Source organism: Candoia aspera, chromosome 1, assembly GCF_035149785.1.
Source record: "Candoia aspera isolate rCanAsp1 chromosome 1, rCanAsp1.hap2, whole genome shotgun sequence".
NCBI classification, from domain to species: domain Eukaryota; kingdom Metazoa; phylum Chordata; class Lepidosauria; order Squamata; family Boidae; genus Candoia; species Candoia aspera.
In genome coordinates this window covers 243,958,847-243,984,360 of record NC_086153.1, presented here as the reverse complement: position 1 = coordinate 243,984,360, position 25,514 = coordinate 243,958,847, and the positions used below count along the sequence as shown (strand labels likewise).

The following is a 25,514-nucleotide window of genomic DNA, read 5'->3' as shown; positions in this document are numbered from 1 at the left end:
TCAGCATATGGGAATTAAATATTCTTTCTCAAGAAATGCAGTGATTAGATTTGGACTATTAAACCCAACTGTGTACACTGAGTCCCCTTTTGAGAATTCTCACCTGGACTTAATCACAAGAAAATGACCCTAATTAAATAAAAATCCTGATGGACATCCAATGCCACCATTAGTTCATATGAATACATTGGTTCAGCAATGTCATTGAATGTCTTGAGATGCTTACCAATTGGGTTCCCAGCAAAAACTTCTTCTGTTTCTAATGGTTCACTTGCACCTTCAGAATTTACAGCCAAGATTCGGAATTGGTAGGCCTTCCCTTCTTCCACTTTATCCGTGGCAAATGTGGTGTGCTTGCTTTCAATTTCCCCAGTTTTGATCCAGGATTTTTTCCCAACTATTCTCCGTTCAATAACAAAGTGGGTCACTTGCTTGCCTCCGTTGTCTTTGGGGGCTTTCCATTTCATTTTGATACACTTCCCTGATTTCTCGAAGAATTCTACTTTTCCTTGGGGTGGTTTTGGTTTGTCTGAAGCACAAGGAGATCAGTGGTCATGAAATGAAATGATCATAATGAGAACAGCCTAGCCAAGTGTTTTGGGACTCCCATTGATGATGAGGCGTACCAAATCTGCCTTAATTTCAACATATACTGGACTAAGCCAAAACTGGGCTACAGCCTCCTTCTGAGCATCTGATCTCCCCCAGCGTTTGCTGCTAATACTTGCTCTGGCTCTCATATGCTAATATTCTTCTTCTAAAACACACTTTACTGCATTAAAACGTCATTGTGGTTTGGCTTTTGGCTTTCTATTTCTGGTTATGGTCCATCCATTCCAATTTTCCTCAAATGATTCCACTCAAATGTGTTGGGGTTGAGCAACCATGATTCTCAGCCACTACAGCCACACAGTCAACATTGCTTCCGAAAAGAAGTGCACAGAATCACCTTTTTTTCCCCTAGAGAGAGCATCTGGGCATACTGGCCATGGTGTCTGCAGGCAAGATAGCAGAAGAGGGTCAGGATCCAAGCCCTGCCCCTTTTGTGACATCAATGCTTGTACAAAAGGGGTGGGGCTTTGATCCTGGCACCGCTTCTGCTATCTTGCCCATTTTGACCCCTACCCTGCAGACATCTCTGGACCCTGGATTGGATCTAGACTTGTTTTTAGAATCACAGATTTATTTAAATGCTTCGAAGGCTGTGATAAGATAGTAAATTCAAACAGTGTATGAAATTTTTAAAAAAACAGCATTTTTGATGGTTTACTACTGTATGTATGAGAAAGGCCACCAAGAGTTGTCACCCAGGCCTTACCAACAACGTTAAGGAATAAATGAGCAGTGGCTGAGCCACAGTCACTTTTCAGCCTCAGCATGATGCTTCCAGTGTCTTCCCTCACACACTTTGTTATGGTGAGCAGCGCTTGGTCATGGGATCTTTCCATGGTAACCCTCTCTTCTTCAGTCACCTCAATACCATCTTTGAACCAGGTGACTTTGGGCAAAGGCCTGGCCTTGAACGGAACTTTGATGAAAGCCGTCTGTCCTGCCTTCACAATCACTGGATGGGCAGCAAAAGCTTCCAGCACAGAGGGGTCAATAAATGGGGGGTCTTAAGGGAAGAAACAATGGAGAAATGATTCAGAAATCTGCTAACATGTTTATGCAAAGGTGTCTGTCTCATTGCTTGCTCTGCACCAGTGACAATGATAGGCTTTGTGGTAATAGAATTCCCAAGTTAATTTTTTTTCAGGAAAAAAAATAGAATATGTACAAAAGTAAGGTCTGAGTGATTTCAGCTGCTTTATACTTCACATGCAGTATATCAAATATGTTGTGGAGGTCACTTCATTTACCAACAGAGCTTTTAACATGACAAAAGAGCTGTACATTTAGTAATGGAGCTATACAGCATAATATGGTTTGTTTGGCTTAGGTTTGGTGTGTTCTGTACTTTCAGCCACTGTTGTTTTTCTTAGTATGGATTGTCATCTAGCATATTGTGCAAACCCAACCGTTCTGATTTATTCAACAAACAATGGTTTAATATGTTGCATGATTCTAGATACAATGTTCAAGCAGAACTTGCACAAAGATTAACAGCTAGGCATGGACTAGCATCTCAGACAGAATTGTTGTTTCTGTATTTCCCATTTTAAGAGTCTAAAATTATGCATTTAACAGTTGAATTATTTTCTGTATTCCATACCATAATAACAATTCTTAGCAAAAACTTGCTGGTCAAGAATGTTTCATAAAAATCTGATACTTAAGGGCTAGAGGTGAGTGGATCTCCAGCCTAATGGAATCCCATATTTAAATATGCATAATTGTATTTTATATTAACACATTTCTTTTTTACTTTCCATGTGCAAGATTACAGTTCTCCTTAGCATAGTGCATGTATTGGTAGCTGCACTAGAGGCCTGATCCATTGTCAAGTTTTTGAATTTTAGTACTCACATTGCTGTCACTTGTATGCTTCACTGAACATATTTTTAGCCCCTGATCCATTTTCTGAGAACAGCTGATTGGCAGTGACATGGGAGGTGGGGTTTGAAGTGGCAAGTAGGCTGTGGCCTGGCCATCTGAATGGTGGTGGAAGCAGAGAGTGAGGCAGTGAGCAGCTCTGCTCTGATCAGTTGACTGGCTGTAAATACAGAGAAGCTGTGCTGGATCGCTTGATGGACCTCTCTGCAACACCAGTGGTCCGTGGACCACAGCTTGAAAAATGTTCGTGAAAATGGACAGCTTCCAGATTAGTACAGAACAGTCAAGCCAAAATTCATATGTGCATCTTCTAAATAGGGATTACTGCTTTTGTAAGATGCTTAGATTTTTCTTTTTTGAATTGAGGCAGCATAAAAGCATTTGTAATAAACAAATGAACAAACAAACCAGAATACACTGTATGTGTTATCAAAAGATAAAGACAACCTTTGGAAAACATGCAAAGTTTACAAATGGAAGACAAAGTTGTCTGAGCCCACTTCTCAATAAGAATTCCACAAATAAGGCAAATTGATTTCACAGTAAAACTTTGTATAGTGACTATACTTCATATAGTTTCTCCTGAACTGGTTCATGCATAATGGTAAGCCAAGGCTTGTTTATTCATGGTCTGTTGAATAAACCATAATTGCCGGGGTTCACATTATAGGCTAAGCAAAACACATGCTGCTCAGGACATGTGAATATAATTTTGTATTTTTCTGTACCCCATAGCATTTGGTAACTGTACAGAACCAGGAGATGGAGAAAGAAGTGGTTAAAGAAAAGGATGAGGTGAATTCTACAGTAAAACCAGAAGAACATGCCCAGAGCAGCAAGAATTCCATACCTGCAATGCTGACAGTGGCCTCGCACTCTGCCCCTTTTGCTCTGAAAGTATACTTCCCTTCGAATTCCTCACCCATCTTGTCAATGATCAGTTTGTGCACAGCTCCTTGCTTGACTATCTGGATTCCTCTCATATCTGTGATCTGTGGAAAGATTTTAAAAATACATGTCTCAAAATGTTCTAATAGGAAACAGGAACCTCTGCATGACTGTGTTAGACAAGGGTTCAGGTCTCCATGAGACATATTCCAGCATTCTAATTTAGCTACATGCCCCTTTTCCTGTGAGAGTCCTCAGTTGAGCCCCGAGATACGAATGCTATGATTCTAGAAAACACAGGTTTCTTCACCACTTACTTCTTTGCCATCCTTCAGCCACACACCTTCTACTCTCTCATCATTCAGAACAACACAGAGCTCTGCTGGGTCTCCTGTAGCTGCTTGGACATCTGATAAGCCACTCTTGACTGTAGCAAATCTCTCTGAGGATGGAGAAGGAGAAAAGTCAGAACAGGGGAGGCCAAATATGCATTTATGAATGAGATAAGCATGGGAAAGAGTAACCCTTACTGATCTAGTGCAAGTTAATTGAGAGAAAGCTGTTGGTCTTGGTGTATCTCCATACCATTTCTGATTTAGCAGCAGCCTTCCAGGATGGCAGAGTGGAATGAATTTTCTAAAAGTGTTGACCCATAGCTAGATCAAGATGTTGACTGCCTGAGGCAAAGTGGACGTTGGTTTCCCCTTTCCCATGTCACAGATAGTAGGCAAATAATTGGAGAGCAACCATCCCGACAGCAGTCCAATTTAGAGGACCAGGACCTGCCATTGGTACGCACAGCTTCTCCAGTTGTTTTACCTGGTGCAGATTAAAGGGAAGGATGGGAATGGGAGAACCACATCTGCCACTCACCCATAAAGAGGAAGAACTGCCTCTAGTTGATTAACCAGGACAGATGTTGTTGACTGGAAAAAAAATGTGTCCTTTTTTATTTCAGGCAGCTGAGATGCCACAAACAACTTTCACTGTGGGTAAGTTGATGAGTTAACCATTAGGCTCTGGTTTTCTGTCTTCATTTCTCTCCCCTAACCTGCATTGTATCCTTTCATGGGTAAATTGGCTAAATTTCCAAGTTTACTTGGAAAAAGAGAATGCATTGGACATATCTTTCACCTTCACCTTTAGCATTAATAATTGCATTTTTGATTCAGAAAAGAAACATGGGATATTGTTGGGCACTCTTCAATCAGCTGGAGTCATCTGTGACTTGAGACTGAAAGCCACAGAATGCCATACCAGCCTTCTTGTCCTTCTCTTCCACCCAATACTTATCACTCAGAAACAAAGACTTCTATCAACGCAGTTGAGCTTGTTTAAGGCCATAGCCTAGAGAGTCAGTTTGGTGTAGTGTTTAAAGCACCAGGCTAGAAACTGGGAGAGACTGTGAGTTCTAGTGCTGCCTTAGGCACAAAGCCAGCTGGGTGACCTTGGGCCAGTCACTTTCTCTCAGCCCTGGGAAGGAGGCAATGGCAAACCACTTCCAAAAAACCTTGCCGAGAAAACTGCATGGACTTATCCAGCTGGTCTCCGAGAATCACACATGATTGAATGGATTAAAAAAAAGACCATAAGCCAACAGCATTCTCTTGAGCTAGTAGCTCTTACCTTCCACAGTTACATTACAATTGCTGTAGTATTCTGTAGGGTCACTTTCTTGCATGGCAACTACCATATATTCTCCCGAGTCACTCAGCTCAGCATCATCTATGATCAACTCTGCCATCTTCCCTTCATGGTTCATGGTATATTTTTGGGATCTCTCAATCACCTTCCCATTCTTCATCCATTTCAAAGTCACATTTTTACTGGTCAGCTCACATTCCAGGCAAGCTTTGCCCTTCTCCTTGACTCGGACATTCTTCAGGTTTCTGACAAACTTAATTGGTGTTCCTTAAGACAGAGAAGACAGATATCGGTTGCATATGGTTCAATGCTACACAAACCATCTATGGGAATCACAGTAGTAATAAGACTGGTAGCTACAAGCAGCATGTTGTTGTGCAGCAAAGTAAGGAAACAGAAAGATGACCAAGGCTTGGAAATGGGGAAACACTTTATGAAAATATGAATGTGGAATCTTAAAAATAGTCTTATTGCCCATGAATACCAATAGCTTTTCTCCATAAAATCAAAAGCATACTTGCAATCTTTTCTCCAGCCTTAGGACATCTCCATATTTCATTCAGGAAGCACTGGCGGTTTTGCAGCAAAAAGAAAATATACATATACATACATACAGTATACATGTACATGAACATGTACATATACATATCTGAACACCACATTAGCTAATAAGGCTCCCCTAACTGTACTCTACATCTATGACTATATGCTGCTGTCATAAAGTTTATATGTGTGCTGCGGGAAACAACAGTGCACATGTAACAATCATGCTTAAGAATTAAAATGTGTAAATGCTCTTAGTTGCTTCCAACTTCCAAAAGCCTTAGAACATTTCTGACACTAGAAAGCTAAGCATACATTTGTTTAGGATTGCAGCTGAAGTCTCGCTATAAAGAATTCTGGAATCTCTTGGAAAACATCAGATAGAGATCTTTTCCTGTGAAAAATAAACCCTATCATCTTTGTATGGCACACTGCTGGATCCACAGGAATCAATAGTTTGAGACTGGAATAGGACTGAGTTTCAGATGGGGTTGAATCCTGAACTGAGGTTGATTGGAAGGGATTATCATGCATCCAAAGCAGAATGGATGTTTCTAATCTTTTCTATGATGAATAAATACCTTCTTAGAAGCCTCCGCTGGTTCTGTTGCCTCTGAAGTGCAAATGAATGGCAGTGCTGCATCAGTCATACCAAAAAGGGAAAGAAATGTTGCAAACTTGCCAAAAACAAGAGTAGGGGTGGATTTGCTGACTGTTCTCAGTTCAGAGGCAACCTTGTGATTAGATCTCCATTGGTTACCCCAACTGGAGTGACATTTGCAATTGTACCACCAAGACTTGCTCCACTTGCAGTGTCTTGGACAGGGATAAGGCTCCTGTGGCACTGATGGAGCAGATAATGGAAAGGTGAGGCAGCCCGATTGTGAATAGGATTTGAGGCAACATTGGGAACGCTTGCGGAAGTGGTCTGAACAAAAAAGATCCAGAAACAAAAATTTAAAAATAACCAGGAAATGCCTATGACACAGATCTCAAACAGGGTCCAGTTTGGGAGATGTTGTGATGATCAGAGGAGTGTTGAGATGTCACAGTTTCCTCTTTCCTTGTAGGTTGGATTGTCATATCCCTTCTCTAGATGGCTGGGACAGTAGGGCTTGCATGATCCAGCCTTGTGGTGTCTAGACTCCAATCACTTTTTAATCAAAGAATAAAATAAATTCTACAGAAGAATCTTTCCAGTGAAAACATTCTCTGGATCCAAGGAACAAGTCAAACTGCCTACTAACAGAATGAACTAGAAAGGCTAAACAATGGGTTGTCTTTGCACAGATCAAATGATCATCTTTTTCACTGAACCTCAAATTCCCCCTTATTCTGTGGAACTGTAGAAAATGAAGGAAATCAGATCATTCCTAAGTCAATAGATGCTGCATTTTACAGCACTGAATGGAGAGGCATCAAATGAAAAGTAATTCTATTGCCCATTGAAATTCATAAAATACGGTTTATAAAAATTATTTTATATTCTCATCACCCACCATGTTTTTGTTACTCTACTATGCATACCTCCAAATACTTTGTTTTACATAAAAGCTCTTTTAGATATTCAGCATTCCATTCTTATTGACATGTGATTTAATCAGTAATAGTAAAGCCAAAGATTCATCTGCTGTTTAGTACCAGACTGAAGGTGAAAATAGGAACAAGTGAGTTATCAGAAAAAGAACACAAAGCATCCCACTTTCACCTTCAGTTCAGTACTAAATAGCATCACCTTAATATAAGCTAAGCGTCAGTTGCTTGCCCTGAAGCTCAGGCAATAGGAAATAGGAAATCCTAGCATCTTACTCTGAATGAGAAGCTCAGTTTCTGTCACTAGGCCTCCAGCTTCAAAGCTGACCTTTCCCATGTCACTCAGGCGAACATCTTTAATTTTCAGTGTGTGGGTCAAGCCATCTTCTGAGGTGATAATCTCATACTTGTCATCCCGCTTCAGCTCTTTTCCATTCAATTTCCAAACAAAGTTGGATACCTTTTTGGAAAGGCGAATCTCAAGCACAGCCGTTTGCCTTTCGTTTACTTTCATGGGTTGCAGCTCCGTCAAAAACTGCAGGGGCTCATCTGTCAAAAGATGATAAAACCCACTAGTTGTGTTGATGTTGATGTCTGCTGATGGAGAGCTTTTGAAAATACAGACCAGAGTTTCAACTTCCATATCAGTATATTTCTGCAGCAGAACTGGGCAACCTGTGCCTGGCTTGGGAGCTGCATGTACCCCCCACCAAAAAACCCACATTTTTTTGCCACTCCCAGAGTTCCCCAAGTTTTTTTAGGCTGCCAAAATTCAGAATCTTGTAATTTTCAGTATAACATGTTTTCTTTTTAAGAAAACAAATTAAGTTCTCAAGTAGATATCTCTGATAGACTCAAAAAAGATGACAAACCTCAAACTTTTCAATGCAGCTCCCAACTCCCTTACTCTAAGGAAAAGATAAAGACTACAACTCAGACAAGTGGAAGACATGACCTGTCATCTTCCTCATATTAAATGAAAGAAACCAAACTTACCTATTACAAGCAAATTTGCAGAGAGTTGTTTATCGCCTATGATAAGAGAATAGGCACCTATGTCACATTCAGTGACATTAAAGATGTAAAGTAAAAACTTAGTGCCTATCTGTTTTGCTATATATTTTTGTAAAGAATGATGAAAATTCAAAGTTTCCTCACCCTGGAAAGAATAAAATATGGTATTTTTGAAAGGTTGAGTAAACACATGGCAAGCATTTGTCGTTAAAACAAGAAAGAAGGCTTTGTAAGATAATTACTAAGTATCTCTATCTATCTATCTATCTATCTATCTATCTATCTATCTATCTATCTATCTATCTATCTATCTATCTAATCTATCTGTCTATAACTATCTATCTAATCTATCTTATCTATCATCTCTATCTATCTATCTATCTATCTATCTATCTATCTATCTATCTATCTAATCTATCTGTCTATAACTATCTAATCTATCTTATCTATCATCTCTATCTATCTATCTATCTTATGGTTAATCATCTTCTTTCATTATTGGCACCCTCAAGTTTGAAATAAATTCATAGAAAAATACTTGTTTGAGCTGTTATCAGCAACCGTGAATGTTCTGTCTTATTAAATCTGTCATGTCTCCTTGAGCAATGACAATGGTCAGGTAAAAATTGCACATTCAGTAACTAGCCCCAAGGTAAGTAAAATTCAAGTTTCCAAACAGTGAACTTTTATTACAAAATCAATGCATGGATTCAGCTGAATGTTTCATAAAACAATAACTAGATGTATACTTGTGAAGCAGGTAAAATGAAAAAAATTAGACAAAATCCAGAGCAATTTCCTCTGGGCATGCATTACAGTGCAACTAATGCTGCCCCCCCCCACCCCTTCCTGGAATATAAACTACATTTTCTTGCACTTGACTTCAACTGACTTGCAGAAGTAGTTACTCATCAAGGTGGCTTTAGACCACAAGCTGGACCATCTGAAGCCCATGTTTTGCCCTTGATTGTACCACCTGCAACCTGTAAGATGCAACGGTACCCACTTGTTGCGTGTCCCTCTGATTAGGCTAAAATTTATTTATTTATTTAAATGATTGATAGAGCCACTCATTTCACAGCAGTGACTCTGGGTGGTGTACAAGGATTAAAACCGTCACAAAAGGGCAGACTCATGAAGCTCCAGTTAAACAATAACTCCTGGAAAAAACCACATCACCATCACCAAGAGAGCTCACCCAACTGCTTAGCCCAAGAGCCTGGGGGAACAGCCAAGTCTTCAGAGCCTTATGAAAGGTTGACAGGGTCAGGTGGTTGGGAGAGATTGAATGCTATGGGGAGATTTTTGTTCAGTCCCTCCGCTGACCCTATTCAGTATTGTTGCTCCTTAACAACAGCTAGCCATGGAGAAGCAGTGACTGACAGCAGTGTTGCTAGGAAGGGAGATGTTTTGTCCCCCATCTTAGTGAACTGACTTAGGCTGACTGTTGTCCATTAGCCTTCACAAGACACTCAAGAAATCTGGGGAAGAAATGCTGGGACACGATGGAATAAAGCTTTCTCACCTGCAGTAATTTTGAAAGTGTCTGTATGGGTGTATATATTGTGTGTATCTTGTCTACATAGATGCAACTTCTAACCCACAGACAAACACCAGATCCAGGCTCCAGAATGGAAGAGATTGCTCATCTTGCTGTAGACCAGTGTTTCTCAACCTCAGCAACTTTAAGATGTGTGGACTTCAACTCCCAGAATTCTGGCTGGAGAATTCTGGGAGTTGAAATCCACACATCTTAAAGTTGCTGAGGTTGAGAAACACTGCTGTAGAGAAAAGATTCTAGCAGACAGCCCTTTGCTCTTACCCACCAACTTTCATTTCAGTTACAATAAATAAAAAACAGCTACTTTTAGCCATGTCAACTTCATATTGGCATCCTTGAGTTCCAGAATACAATCAAATATTGCTGTAGAGTCCACCTTAGCAGAAACATCTTCCAGGGGTTTTAGAATCTTTACAGCCTGTAACATAAAAATAGAACAATCTCTAGATCATTTCCTACATTTATTTTTAACCGTATTTATGTAATCTATTTAACATCCATCTTGGATATATGGATTTGACCATAGGTCTCTTAAGCCTGTGCCCTAATACTTTTCTTTTAATCCATTTCCAATACTACTTATAATGATGCCACATTGTTACAGCCTCTGACCAAAAAATGAATAGCTGAACTTTGTGTGTGTGTGTGTGTGTGTGTGTGTGTGTAGTTTGTTGTGTATGTAAGACAGAATCAAGAGCTAATAATCTTTCAGCTTGTTCAAGACAACAAATATATTTTAGCAGAAGCTTTATACATAACTTTTGTGTTGTTACAAAATGCACTATTTGTTGTGTTGGGCTGGTTTTAGAGTTTGGAGTGTCAAGTTCCACTAATCAAATTGCCTTTATAGAGCACGGTTGATTACTTCGCTTAATTGTAGCGTTACAATTTCACTTGCATCTCTGCTGGTGGGATTTTGTTTTTGTTTTTGGTTATATAGTGCTGGTCTTTGACTGAAATAAAGATTTGTTTACTTGTTTTGTTTTAGTAGAATTGAGGGATGTTAGTGATGGCATCACCTCTTTGTACCTACAAGCTCTTTGACCACTGGTGCAAATGCTGAGAGATGGAAAAGGGGAAAGGTTTTCAAAGGGTCTCTCACCTAGACTACTGTTCATTAAACAAATCTCTAAGAGATAAAATCAGGGGTGTCTGCAGGGGGTGATAAAAAAGTCAAGATGGAGGCTGCACTGATGAGATTGAAGCTCTGTCCATTTTTAAAATATGTGTTGCACATAAAAAACGGGCTTGCACTGCATTGTCACAACCCCATCTTGTTTTTTTTAACCACACTTCCCAGAGATTCCTGGATAAAACAGAACTTCCTCTCATTCTTTCTTTCTCTTGACTTTCTCTTCAGTAGGCAGTTTAGATAAAAACAAGGCTTTCCTATCCTACGTATTTCTAAATAAATTTACTTTTAATTCAAATATGATGAATGTCTGTTAGTATTCGCCAACTGCTGGGCTGAGCCTCTACTCTGCATCCAAGACAGCTATATTAAGAGCATTTTGCATTTTTGCATGGGAACTGCTGCTACTTAATTACTTGGAATCCTTTTAGCATTCTGCATATGCTCAGGAGCGCAATCTCCAGCAGGGGCTCCTGCTGAATTTAAATCTCCAACAAGGATTTATGTATTTATTTATTAGGCAGGGGGCTAAAGAAGCAGGTAGGAACTGCTGACAGTCACTTTTCTATCTTTGCTTTTCTTTGCAAAGGGATCGATTGCATTACATCATACTAGAAGATTTCTCTATAAAGAGCTGGTATGCCAGGCAAGGCCAAGACAGTCTGTCGTAGCAAAACTAGCAAAGCTACCTTAGTCTTTCTGGGCATACAAGATTTTTATAGAGAAATCTTCTAGTATAAAGTTATAGTTTTTCCTAAAGTTTTTACTGATTTCTGTTCATAATGTTCAAGCTCTGAATTCCAGGTGTAAGATGCATTCTAAGTATCAAATCTGATACGTTTTAACCTAACCTAATCATTTCCCCATAACAGACAGACAGCATACAGATCACCTTTAAAGAAAAGTATTGCCCTGCAATTAAATTATGACAGACATGTAAGGTAACTCAAGAATCCAATGTCTGGGTGTCATGACTGACCTCAACTTCTTTTTTCTTCATCTCCTTCAGCTTTTTAAGAAGTCCTCGGAAATCAGTGAAACCATATTCCATGCAGACCCTCTCAAAGTCTTTCTTCGGTACCTTGGAGAGGATCTCCAGCATTTCGTTTTCATCAATGATTTTTTTCTCCTTCTTTGGAGTGGGAAGCCCCCTACATGCATACATACAAAATCACTGAGCTTGCCATAAAAAACATGACTCTCTGAATTCTTATCTGGAGCCCCTGCTCCCTTAACCCCCAGTCAGAGATACAATTTCATCTTTAAGTATAGGAGGAGGACAAAGGAAAGCCATTGGTAATTTCATCAAGAATTGTGACCCCAAACAGCTACCCAACTACTGTCTTTATTGTGTCTGTGGTAGCCCCTAAAATATAATGAAAAAGCCTCTTGAAGCAACCTGGTTAATGGAATGAGGAGAAAGGCTCTTATGCATTGCCCAGCTTTGTGGCAGCACTTGGCTGATCTCAAAAAACTAAGCAGGGTTGGATGGGTTAGTACCTGAACAGGAGACCACCAGGAAATCCCAAGGCTACAGATGAAATTAGAAGTCCTTTTCCAGCACAAAGAGGGTCTTCATGCTATTCTAGAGAATTCCAATCAGTTTCCCCTTCCCTGACTATGTTTGGAACCAGGTAGATGAGGCAGTGGTTAGAAACAGGAGAATGGACACCACCAGGCTGATTTGAGCAAAAGGAGCCTTTTCTGCACTGGTGTTCTGACTTTGAAGCCCTGTCTTGACAGAAATTCAGTCAGCTCCCAACAGTTTATAGTCTTTTCAAGACTTGTTTATTTGCCCAGGCAGTCTAAGTTGAGTTCATTACCTTGGCTTGCATTTTTACCATGGGGTTGGTTATTTATCTATCTATCTACTATCTATCTATCTATCTATCTATCTATCTATCTATCTATCTATCTATCTATCTATCATCTATCTATCTATTTATTTATTTTGGTGCCTTCAAGTCCCTGCAGCTTTCTTGGCAGGTTTTTCAGAAGTGGTTTGCCATTGCCTCCTTCCTAGGGCTGAGAGGGAGTGACTGGCCCAAGGTCACTCAGCTGGCTTTGTGCGTAAGGCGGAACTAGAACTCATGGTCTCCTGGTTTCTAGCCTGGTGCCTTCACCACTAGACCAAACTGGGTCTCTTTACCATAGTCACCTCTTCATTTTATATGTAGGTAGTTTTACTATTTAAGATGAAAAGAGACCCAATACATAATTAGCTTTGCGTGAACAGCCAGACTTTGCCCATTCTCTCTGTGACCCATGGGATTGCAGGAACCTTGTGTCAGCCCTATGAGGTAGTCCAGACAGGAAACCAAAACCATGAGTACTATAATTACCTTTACTGTAAGTTTACAGCAGTGTTTCTTAACCTCAGCAACTTTAAGCTGTGTGGACTTCAACTCCCAGAATTCGTACAATGGATGGCTATATAAATTAGCTAGCTAGCTAGCTAGCTAACTGACTGACATTTCCAGGAAGGGAGAGCTTCTTTCTTTATCTCCACAATTTACCCACAGTTCTCTTTCAGCCCCCAAAGGGGGAAGACCGAGAGATTACCTTTCTTAAGAAATTGTGCTAGCATTAAGTTTACTTTGCTAGAGGTAAAGGGAGGGAAGTGTCTCACCTTTTTTTCAGCATTTTTTTGAAATCCATCTTTTCATGGCCTTTTAAAAATCATAAAAAAAGAGAACAAAAGGATTAGTCCAAACAGCCAAGAGTGTAAGGGAAGCAAGATGTGGATGCTTTGGAGATCCCACGACAGTCTTTCCCTGCTTAACACCTCCCATATTTGTTGGGATTGCAACTTCCAGAGTTCTCAGCCAGCGTGAGCATCAATTCCAACACATCTAGAATTGGTTAAGTTGTGGGGAGGGAGGGCTGTTGCACAATTATGGGCCAGAGATCTGTGGTCCTTATTATATATTGTTCACAGAGCATCTAGATCCTTTATTCAAGGAAAAACTACAGGGATGATTGTATTTTGAAAATGGGGTATCATTTTTCTTTCCAAAACTGGATTTATGCTTCTTACTTGCCTTCAGTTATGATCAGGGACACTGTATAGACGATATCAGCATGCGTGTTGGAAACCACACACTTATAAAGGTCAGCATCACCACCTGTGAGGTTTTCTATCTGCAATTAAAAACCAAGGCAGAGGCCAAAATGAAGGCACCCTCAATGCTCTGGAGGTCAAATGGGGCATACTCTCTAGCACTTAGGTAATGGACGTATTTCAGTTCAACAAAAGAGAATTTAAAGAAAGTCTTAATAAGATGAAAGAAAGAAGGCTTTTTTTTTTCAAAAAAAAGCACATGATTTGTGTAGAAAACGGGGGTGCACGTGCAAGATTATCTTGTAAAAACGCACCTGGAGCCATAGAGACAAAGGCAAGTGGAGGAACTTTAATTGGGAAAATGGGATGAAGGTCACAGTTGCACTTCCTCCCTTTATCCATCCTCTGTTTCATTAAAAACTGCTTGTGCATTTGCTGTATAGAATTGTCCTCTGAGCTACAGAGAAGGAGATGTGAGCAAAGGCAATTCGAAAGTAAAGCTACAGAATAAAGACTTCAATGGAAGATCCCATGAAGAAAGAGCTGGAGGACATTGGAATGAACTGTGCAAGAAAGGATATAGTGTTTGATTCAAAATGTTGCAGAGTATGTAAAAGTAAAGGCAGAAACGAAATGATCCGTGAAAGATGAGGGCTCTAAAGCAGTGTTTTCAAACTTGGGAACTTTAAGGGGTATGGACTTCAACTCCCAGAATTTCCCAGCCAGCATGAAGTCTATAAATCTTAAAGCTGCCAAGTTTGAAAAACACTGCTCTAAAGCTTTGACTTTGATCTTAGACAAAAGCTCTTAGTAGAGATTGTAGCACTTTTCCTTTATCTCTTTAACATTATGATGATTACAGTAAACATATATTCAAGCCCTTCCAGAGCATCTTTGGAAACCAAACCAAAATGAATTGATTTATAACATAATAAAAAATATTTATAATTTTAAATATTTTTTTTAAAAAACTGCCTCACACTTAAAAAAAACCCTATGCAGATGCCCTTATTGAAGAACAGCCAGTAAATGGGACTCTGACTTTGGATGCTGGACTAAAATTGCAAGCTAAGTGCCTGAGGGAAGGGTTTTTTCTCATAATATGAATCTCTGTATATGCATACGTCTGTTCAGGGAAATTGATGGAAGAAAAACAATTAATGAACTAAATGTAATGTTCATGTATTGTTTAATACATGACATTACATGTTTTGATTTGTACTGTTTTTAGATCGTTTTAGTCTGAGCTGTCTGTGTGGCTTTAGGTTTTATCTGTTTTTATGGATTTTGGGGAGCAGGGGGTTGTACGCCACCCAGAGTCCATTAGGGTTGGGCAGTTGTAATAAATTTAAATAATAAATAAATAATATTAAATGAAAATTTTCTCTTTAAATAAAGAATTTCATTTAAAATAATATGAACGCTTTCCATGCCACAGCTTTTCTTCATCTTAGGGAATGCCTTGTCCAGGATTCACTAAAATAGCCTTGTTCTTGTTGGAGATGTTAACAAATCAGCATGCCTCATTTTTGCATATGTAAGAGTTGCTCTAGGATGCAGACTCTCTATATGTGAGGAAGCTGTTTGTTGCCACTCCCACTTCCTTGCTCTCTCTTCCTCATTCTTCCACCGACTGAGGAGGCAGCAAGCATGCTGCTCTCTCTCCCTCCATTATGGCCACATGCTTGGGCCTTGAAGAAGGATTTTTCCCATTTTCTGCCCACTGCTCTTAGCAGCTGTGAGGGCTAAGAGTTCATTAAGTTTAGGGAACAGAAGAAACAAAGACTTCATTTTCCACTGAAGATGGATGTAACTGAACCAAGAATAAAAATCAGTAAGACTCTTTTTACTTTTAAACCTACTTTGTCTAAGCGTGTGATTCTTTATGCTTGGGAGGGCTGAGTGTGTAAGATCAATAACCTGTATTTCTCTGACATGCTCATTAATGCTATCTAAGATAATATTCTTTTTCTCTGTGCAGCTTCTCTGCTGTGTTAAGCTCTACTCCATTCTGTGGTCCTAGCTGTCCACTAATGGCTTCAGTTCTGTCCCAAATTTTCTACCTCATATTAATGTAAACTGCAGTGTTGAAGAGGACTGTTGTAAATTAAAAGAGCCTTATGCTGTGAGGCAGAGAAGGGTGCAAGAGAGAGAAGCAATTTTTTAAAAGCCACACATTTTTACCTTGAGGACATACTCTTTATTGATGCTGTCGAAAAATATCTTTGATCCTTCTTTGATTGGCAACCCGCTTTCTCTTTTCCATGTAACATTGGGCTTGGGGTTACCTATGACTTTGGCTCGGAATATAGCTTTATCTCCTGTTGGCAGGCAACACAGAATGAGATTTGAATTATGTGCTGTTGGACAGCAAATTACTTTGAATGTGACAAATTTGCACATTTGCCCCCAGTTTGCAGGAGCTGATGCTCTCACCCTCCTGTTTAACAACCAAATGAGATCACCAGGAGAGGTCATCCATCTTTTTGGGGTCAGGTATCATCAACATCCTGATGATAATACCTGACCCCAATTGTACATACTCAGCCCATACATCTTGACCTCTGTCCAAGTGATGCAGGCAAGGTCTCGTCCCAGTATCTGGAGGTTGTTGGGCCTGGATAGGGAGGAACAGGCTCAGGCTCAACCCTAGTAAGGCTAAGTGGCCATGGGTACTTGGTCCTCCCAGTTCTGGGGAGGACCAGGTTTTGGGGACCTTCCACGTTTGATCAGGACTGGTGAGCAATCTGGGGGTCTTCCTGAACTCTCAGTTCCTGCTTGAGAAGGAGTGGAAGCTATGGACAAGAAGGCCTTTGCACACATTCAACTTGTGCACCAGTTGTGCCCATTCCTGGATTGAGAAGCCCTCCTAACAACACTCATGCCTTAGTTACCACATGGGGGGATTTACTGTATTACAATGCACGCTACATGGGACTGCCCCTGAAGACCAGTCAGAAACTACAGCTGGTCCAGAATCGGGCAGCAACAACAGTGACAGGCAAGCCTTGCTATGCCCATATAACACCTCTGCTAGGTGAGCTGCCTTGGTTGCCAGTTGCAGGTGCAATTAAAGGTGCTAGTTATTACCTATGAAGCCCTACGTGGTATAGGGCCTAGCTATTTGAAGGACTCTTTTTCACCTGTAGTGTTAACCCATCCTATGTGTTCCAACAGAGGTGGCTTGATTATCCCATCAATTAGGCAATGTCATCTAGCGGGACCTATGAAGCGAGGCTACTCTGTCATGCACCTGCCCCTTGGAACAGTATCCCCCCAAATATTTGAAGGCTCTCCCCCTTTGCCCACCTTCAGGTGATCTCTATAAATGTGTTTTCTCCCCAGAGCTAGGGTTACGGTGTTGGGTGGTCCCCTTAAGTTGGGGGAGATGTGGCTGGAGATTATGCTATCCCTTGGACGTTGATGGTTTTTATGTGCTCTTTTAATTTGTGAAGCTGTCCAGAGTCGCTTAGGAGTTGGGCAGCCTAGAAACTCAATAAACAAACAAACAAATAAAACAACTTAGTATTCTGTACTGCAGAAGAACGGTGGAGAACAATTTGTATGACCAGCTCCAGCTTTTCATGGGGAGATGAATTTGAGATATTCAAGACAAAATGTTACAGCGTGGCATGTTCCTGTCTGGGTGACTTCATTTGAACCCCTCCTTTCCAATTTTATGTCCACCCCCCCATCACAACATTCATGCCCAAATTCAGCTCCTTTGGGGATATTTAGAAGAGTTTCCATGGTGGCGGGGGGTAGAGATCAATGCTGGAAATCTTGCTATTCTCTGAAGTCTACTTATTCTCTCTTCTTGAACATAGATGTGGCAGAGAATCAGGCAGTTGTGGTCCAACACACCTGCAAATAATATACTGTATTGGGGAAGGTTGATATGGAAGGTGAATGAGAGGTTACCTTCAGGAACTGTCAGTGGATGAGGCTTCTCCATAAATTCAGGGATGCTCTCTCCTGCAGGGATGTCCATAGAATGAGAAACCATGCTGAAGGACTCTACAGAAGAGGATTTCTCGGAAACCATTTCCTCTGCAGATAAAAGCAGACATGTATCATACAAAATGAAATTTTCATAAATCTGTTTGAGGATTAGGTCCACAAATATCTGCAGAAAGCAATAGCTAGAAATAATGGCTCATGTTTTTTCCAGCAGTGGACATATCCGAGCACTAAAAGAAATAGGTGCATCATGATTCAAATAAACTTTAAAACACATCTCACAGTTCAATATTCACCACAAGGAATAAGGAGGAATTTCCTGACAGTGAGAACTATTAAGCAGTGGAACAGCTTGCCTCCCGGAGTTGTGGGTGCTCCATCGCTGGAGGTTTTCAAGAAAAGATTGGACAACCATTTGTCTTAGATGGTACAAGGATTCCTGCCTTGGGCAGGGGGTTGGGCTAGAAGGCCTCCAAGGTCCCTTCCAACCCTATGATTCTATGATTCTATGAAATACTTTTTAAAAGTGAAAAAGGATCTCACCTTCCATTCTTCATCAAAGAACAAATATAGAGGATTTATATTGGATTTATTTGCTGTTGATAAGTATGATGCTCTCTGATGCAACACACACTTCCCAGTTTATGAAAAAAAGAATGTCAAGAATTTGCTTGAGTCTGTGGCTTAAGAATCAATTTTTAAAAATCTATGATCATTTGCATTCAAATTCTGCCTCATAATTTCAATGGGGTTTTGGTCTATTTAGATGATGTGTTAATATATTCAAAAACCATGAAAGAACATGTGCAATTGGTTAGGCAGGTGCTAACCAAATTGAGAAATGCTGAATTATATGCCAAGCTATCCAAATGTGCATTTCATAAAACACAAATTGATTATTTGGGGTATAGGATTTCAGATAAAGGCATTGAAATGGATCCTGCCAAAATTGAGGCTATTTTGGTATGGGAACCCCCACGCACACACAAACAACTACAATCATTTCTCGGATTTGCGAATTTCTATCGTCCATTTTTACAAAATTTTGCTGAGATTGCCTTACCCCTGACTGAATTACTCAAAACAAAGGGGGTAGGAGACACCCGCAAATCAAAGAATCCAGGGACATGCCTAAAATGGACGCCTGCTTGTCAACAGGCGTTTGACCAACTCAAGTGACTGTTTACCTCTGAACCAATCTTGCAACACCCTGATCCTGACAGACCATTTGTGGTGCAAGTCGATGCCTCAGACTTTTCTATTGGTGCCCTCTTATTGCAAGCCGATGAGCAAGGACAATTAAAGCCTTGTGCTTATCTGTCACGTAAATTCTCTGAGACAGAGAGACGCTGGCATGTTTGGGAGAAGGAGGCTTTTGCGGTTAAAGCCGCTTTGGAGAATTGGAGGCATCTATTGGAGGGGGCAGCACACCCTTTTGAAGTGTGGACTGATCATAAAAACTTGGAGTCCCTTACTGCCTCTCGCAAGCTCAGCCCTAAGCAAGTGCGATGGGCTCAGTACTTTAGTCGCTTTGGTTTTAAACTCAGATTCATTCCGGGAAAGAAAAACTTTTTAGCTGACCCACTGTCGCGGCAACCCCAAGATTCGGGAACAGCCCCAGATGTGGTGGGCACCCTCTGGACAGATTCCCAAATGGCACTAGCAGCAGTCACTCGCAGTCAGACGCGAGCGCAGCAACCTGACACTTCTGCCGGTCCTAGCGTGATACATGTATCCGTTCCTGCAGATTTGCAACAAAAGCTTCTGGCAGAGTTGAAATCGGATACTTGGTTGCAAAACAACCAGAGCGAGGTTACTTTGAAGCAAGGTTTGGCATGGAAAGATGATCGCCTCTATGTGCCTGTAACCTTGCGCAAAACCGTGCTGTTCAGGTCTCATGACGATAAAACAGCTGGGCATTTTGGCTTTACAAAAACTATTCATCTAGTGCGCCGACAGTTCTGGTGGCCAACCCTGCGGCGAGATGTAAAAGCCTATGTCAAGTCTTGCCCTGTCTGTGCTACTGCAAAATGAAAAGGGGGGAAACCTCAGGGCTTTGTGCAGCCAGTGGCCAATCCCTCCCACCCCTGGGAGGAAATCTCTATGGACTTTATTGTGGATCTACCTCCTAGCCAGAGAAAGACTGTCATTTGGGTTGTTAAGGATTTTTTTCTCGAAGCAAGCTCATTTCGTCCCTTGTGCATCTCTACCATCTGCACAACAGCTGGCACGCCTCTTTCTAGTTCACGTGTACAGATTACACGGTAGCCCCGCCCGCTTGGTGACCGACAGAGGAACACAATTTACTTCACGCTTTTGGCGGGAATTTATGAAGCTATTGGGCACTAAACAGGCGTTATCCACGGCTTCCCATCCTCAGACAGATGGAAATACTGAGGCTGTTAATGCCACGTTGGAGCAATATTTACGTGCTTTTGTTAATTATCAACAAGACAACTGGGTAGACCTCCTGCCGTTTGCTGAAGTTGCTTACAATAATGCTGTGCATCAAAGTACTGGGGCGGTGCCCTTCCGTACTGTGTTCGGGCATGACTTTGTCCCTATTCCTGAATTGCCTCCACCGTCTACCTCACCCACCTCCCCGACCGATTGGGCCTCACAATTGGCAGATTCCTGGCCAAAAATACAGCAAGCTTTAGCCGATGCTCAAGCCACTTATCAACGACATGCCAACGAAAAAAGGGCACCACAACCTGTTTTTCAAATAGGGGATAGAGTATACCTTTCCACCAAATACATCAAATCCCCTCAACCATCCAAAAAACTGGCGCCCAAGTTCATAGGTCCATTTCCTATTGTTGCTCAGATTAATCCTGTTACCTTTAAGTTGGACTTACCTCACAATCTCAAGCGCTTACACCCTGTTTTTCATTGCAGTTTGCTTAAACCATTCGTGGAGTCTACCTATTGGCATCCTGAGCCGGCTGCACCTCCCCCCATAATGATTGATGGTCAACAACATTTCGAAGTCAAGGAAATATTAGACTCTAGGCGTTTCCATTCCACTCTGCAATATCTGATTCGATGGAAGCATTTCCCTCATCCGGAGTGGGTCGCTGCACGGCATGTGCGCTCTCCCCACTTGGTTGCTCAGTTTCACGCTGCTTACCCTGATAAACCCGCGCCTTAACAATTAAGTTTTTTTTCTTTGTGGGGGGGCAGTATGTCATGTTCCTGTTCCGATGTTTATGGTTCCTCGTAACGTTTCACATGTCATATCTGCAGTTGCGTGCCTGCCTGGCCACGCTGGTAAATTTCCTTTGTGCTGACTTGTGATCTTCTGGAATGTATGTTTGGGTTATCTCTGCTGTTCAAGGTTACTTTCTCAAGCCGATTCTAACGGTTGCTAGCATCTGGGGTGGGTGGTTGCTATGCTAGCCTGAGGGGAGGGTTTGCAACGGGAGCAAGGCTTTTTAAGTTTGTAATTGGCGCGCTTTTGCTCATTCTCAGCTTTCTTCATACTTTGCATACTATTCATTCAATAAATTAGTTTTCTCTAGTAACTACTGATGAGACTCCTTTTATTGGAATAGGCAATCATTACATTGAGTCTGTGGCTTAAGAATCAATTTTAAAAAATCTATGATCATTTGCATTCAAATTCTGCCTCATAAGCAAACAGTTACATCCAACATTTTAGAAGTTCCCCTTGAATATAAAATCTTTAAATATCTAGAGATGAATATATCCAAGATTTCAAATAAGCTATTCAATAACAATTATGGCTCTATGAAAAAAATAATAATAAAGGACATGAAAAGATGGAACAAGAGTTATCTTAGCATTTTAGGCCAACCAGGATGATGTTACTTCCCAGATTGATGCATCTATTTCAAATTCTTCCTGATCAAATCCTTAACCAACTGAAAAAACACATTTTATTATTTTGTTTAAATCAAGGTACAATATAATAAAAATATTTTATGCTTACCTCAAATTAAGGTAGAATGGAACATACCTTGTTTAAGAATATACTACCAAGCAGCCAACACAGAGTATTCCTTTTATAATGGAAGATTCAACAAAAGAATGGATTGAGATGGAGAATGCTCATTTCTTGGGCAAGAATTTAAATCCGTTTTTTTCTTTCCAAACAGATTTTCATAAAATAAATGAACTCAATAGCAACCTTACGTAAGTAATGTGATGAATGTGGAGAAAGAGGTTTCCAGGACTTATTTTAAGCATCTGTCTATGTTTGAATTAAGTTTTAAGTTTTAATCAAGAAATATCTGCAGAATTGAAATCATGTAGGGAAAAAGGCCTTTATAGAAGAAACTATTTTTATAACAACACAATACTTTATAATTCGGACCAAGTTGAACAATAATTAGAACATAAAATGCCACAACTTCTGTATTGTTAAATCAATTGATAACTGCAAAATAAAAATGATGGAGACTAGTCATAGACACCTATCTAATATTGAAAAATTAATGTTAAATTTCTTTACAGAACCTAAAGCTATACTATGAACAATACATCAGGCCTTTTTTGAAATAGATTTGGATGGAACTAACAATTTCTATGGCAGCCTCGGGGATGTTTATAAACAACTCTACAGGAAATATATCTTTTTACATCAGTGTCATCAAACTCCAATAAGAATCTTGTATAGATCTTATAAGGGTTCAGTGAATTGTTGGCAAGGCTGTAAACTGAAGGGAACATTCTTTCATTTTTGGTGGGAAAGTGATAAAAGTTTCAGATTTTTAGAGGAAAGGTTTTAATGAAATGCCATATATAACTAAACAGAAGCTAGTTAATTAATATAGCTGTATTTAGTTCCTTCTTTAAAAAATAGCCATACCATGTTTTGATATTCTGACCTTCTGCAAATAATTGTCCTACTACTTGCCTTCCTTGATTGTGGTTGTATGAGTCATATGATAATCTGAGATGGAGTTAGAATCCCCAGTGGAGTGATATTTCTGGACCTTAGTTTCCATCTGCATGACTTCAGTTGCCATAATGAGTGACTTTGATGTTTTTGCAGAACTTATAAGAGCTGTGGAAGGAAAAAAAAAAGACATTTTACTCATTCAGAATAAACACTGATTCTATTTCCATTGGTCATGATCTAAACCCATGTTGGGGGATAGGGTGGTGCTGATGAGGGGATGGACAAAAGAGATTGGCCTGATTTTAATCATCAGAGCTGTCATCAGCTAGTATTTAACTGTATCTTCCTATTCATTTCTAATGAAAATAATAAAGGTCTACACAAGGAAGAACTTCCAGCTACTTATGAATGCTTAAAACTTCCTTCCCCAACCCACATGTCTTTAAGATGAAAGGATTTGAATTCCCAGAATTCTCAGCCATGACCATGCTATCTAGGGAGTTCAGGGAGTTGCAATCCTAACAGCTGGAGGGCACCCAAGTTGGGAAGGATGGCTCAACTTATCTCACTTCTTCAACATGATTGTTCCTGGGATGGAATACGAAGGAATAAAAACAATACCAGTCAGTTAACAAAATAACAGAGACAAAAACAAAAATCATAAATCAAAATGTATGTAAGGAAGGGCTGTGTTTCTGAAAAAGATTGGACTGCCCAGAACACAGGGGGAAAGGAAGATATGGTTTGGCTTAATGTGGATGTATCATTTTAAGGAATCTTGGTGAACTTGTGAAATATCAGATGACTGGAGATGGGCAAATGTTGTCTTTGTCTTTAGAAAAGGAAGATCCAAGGAACTACAGACCAATATGTAGGGCATTAATACCTATAAAGGTTCTAGAGCAGATCATAAAAGGAGCAGTGTAGCAGAAATGGCTAAGCCCATAGGGTCATGGGCCAGAGATCGCAAATATCCTCTCCCAGAAACCCTCCAAGTCTTTCCATCAGGTCTCTACCTCCTGCTTTGAGGCAACCACTTGGAGTTCCTGTTGCTACCACTTATCTTCCAGGCAGTGCCACATCTGGCAGCTTCCCTCTAACCCCAATATATGAGATACAGAGGGCTTTTACAAACTGTGCTGCCTTTCTGATTATTAAAAGACTAAAAGGTAAGCAACTGAAATAAATTCAATAATGCTACCTATTGGGCTCATAGTAAAATGACGTGTGACTGCAGGTTTTAGCCCTTCCTTCCAGTTCTTAGAAGACAGGTCAATTCCACCACAAATAAATAAAATCAAACTTATTTAAAAAGAAGAAAACATAAAATATAAAAGCTCTGAAAATTACAAAATAAGCTACAATGTTCCAGCAGACCACAAGATGGTCTCCTATAAATGAGTATTTTCTCCCTGTGCATTAAGAGATATTGCAATCTAATATTAAATACTAATATTAATACTAATACTGATTAATACTAATATTAAATACTATATCATAAACATAATCTTCCTGCTCAGCTTGCAAGATGGAATGTATGACTGAAGCTACATACTCAATTTCTTAATTTGTACAGAGAAAAAAGGATGTTATATTTGTACAGTACAAAAAAAGAAAGAAAAGAAATTAATCCTAACAAAAAAATTCTCTTATCTATTACTTCAGAACTAGAATTCCTTTGAAAACAGATGTTCACCTGTCTCAATTACTTGAACATCCTTCATACGAAATTCAGAGGTTTGGTGAACACCCCGGATGACAGAATGAGATTGCAATCTCATCTGGATAGCTTAGAAGACTCTGCTGAGAAGAACAAAATGTCCTTCAACAAGGAGAAATGTAAGGTGTTATATTTAGGGAGGAAAATATATAGGGCACATATAGAAAATGGGGGCTTGATGGCTTGGAAGCATTACATTTGAGAAGGGCTTGGGTGTGGTCACTGACAAGACATAAACATAAGTCAGAAGTGTGAGACAGCTATTAGAAGGGCTAACACAGTTCAGGGGTTCTTTAGAAGCAGCACTGTGTCAAAGACCTATGTAGTCTTTGTTCTCCTCTACTTTGCACTGGTGAAATCACATATGCAGTACTTTGTATAGTTCTTGGTACCATTTTTCCAAATTGAGAGGTTGGAACAGGTTCAGATGAGGACAACAAAGATTTTTATCTTTGGGATTTGAGAACAAGCCCTAAAAGCACATGCTGAAGGAACTTGGGATGTTTAGTCAGAAGAAAAGAAGACTGAGGGGAGACATGTTACCAGTACAGTATTCAGGCATGTAAAAGTGTGCCATAAGGAAGATGATCAGGAATTATTTTCCATTGCCACAGAAACTAAGGCTAGAAATAATGGGTACAAGTTGTAGTTACCTAGGTTTCATTTAAATATAAGGAAAAAACTTCCTGATGAGCACTGTAAGTGGAACAGATGACCTATGAAGCATCCTCATAACCTCTATAGAGTTTTTTCTTTAAAAGAAGCTGGCCAAGCATCTCTCAAGGATGGTTAAATGGTTTCCTGGCACATTGTGGAGAGTTAAACTAGGTGATCTTTATGTTCCTTTCCAACTCTGCAAGTGTACAATTCTATGACAGTTGGCAAGTTTGAACTTTAATCAGAAACTATATGGAATGATCATAACTGTATGCTTTTCTCAGCCCTGGTTCATAGCTTCTTCCTCAGTTTCCTCCTCCAGTTCCACCTTTTCTTTTTAAATGACTCAACTTTTCTTTTCTCCAAATAGAGGGGAAGGAGTATTTCTTTGTGTGCATGACAGAGAGCCAATCCTCCTGAGACTATGTATTCTGCATCTGGGTA

At 40.1% G+C, this 25,514-nt stretch overlaps 1 protein-coding gene across 1 annotated transcript in view; it reads right to left on the bottom strand.

Moving 5' to 3' along the window:
• The window catches only part of IGSF22 (immunoglobulin superfamily member 22), a 43,730-nt gene extending 20,910 nt beyond the window's left edge, over window positions 1-22,820 (bottom strand). Inside the window, exons 1-14 of the mRNA XM_063292997.1 lie at window positions 22,709-22,820; window positions 17,791-17,919; window positions 16,054-16,190; window positions 13,850-13,949; window positions 13,438-13,477; window positions 11,788-11,959; window positions 9,981-10,094; window positions 8,098-8,260; window positions 7,378-7,650; window positions 5,008-5,292; window positions 3,699-3,823; window positions 3,344-3,485; window positions 1,319-1,615; window positions 227-529 (exon numbers count right to left, since the gene is read on the bottom strand). Coding sequence (XP_063149067.1) covers window positions 227-529; window positions 1,319-1,615; window positions 3,344-3,485; window positions 3,699-3,823; window positions 5,008-5,292; window positions 7,378-7,650; window positions 8,098-8,260; window positions 9,981-10,094; window positions 11,788-11,959; window positions 13,438-13,477; window positions 13,850-13,949; window positions 16,054-16,190; window positions 17,791-17,919; window positions 22,709-22,820 — 2,392 coding nt within the window. The remainder of the gene's footprint in view (window positions 1-226; window positions 530-1,318; window positions 1,616-3,343; window positions 3,486-3,698; window positions 3,824-5,007; window positions 5,293-7,377; window positions 7,651-8,097; window positions 8,261-9,980; window positions 10,095-11,787; window positions 11,960-13,437; window positions 13,478-13,849; window positions 13,950-16,053; window positions 16,191-17,790; window positions 17,920-22,708) is intronic.
• Window positions 22,821-25,514: the final 2,694 nt, after the last annotated feature.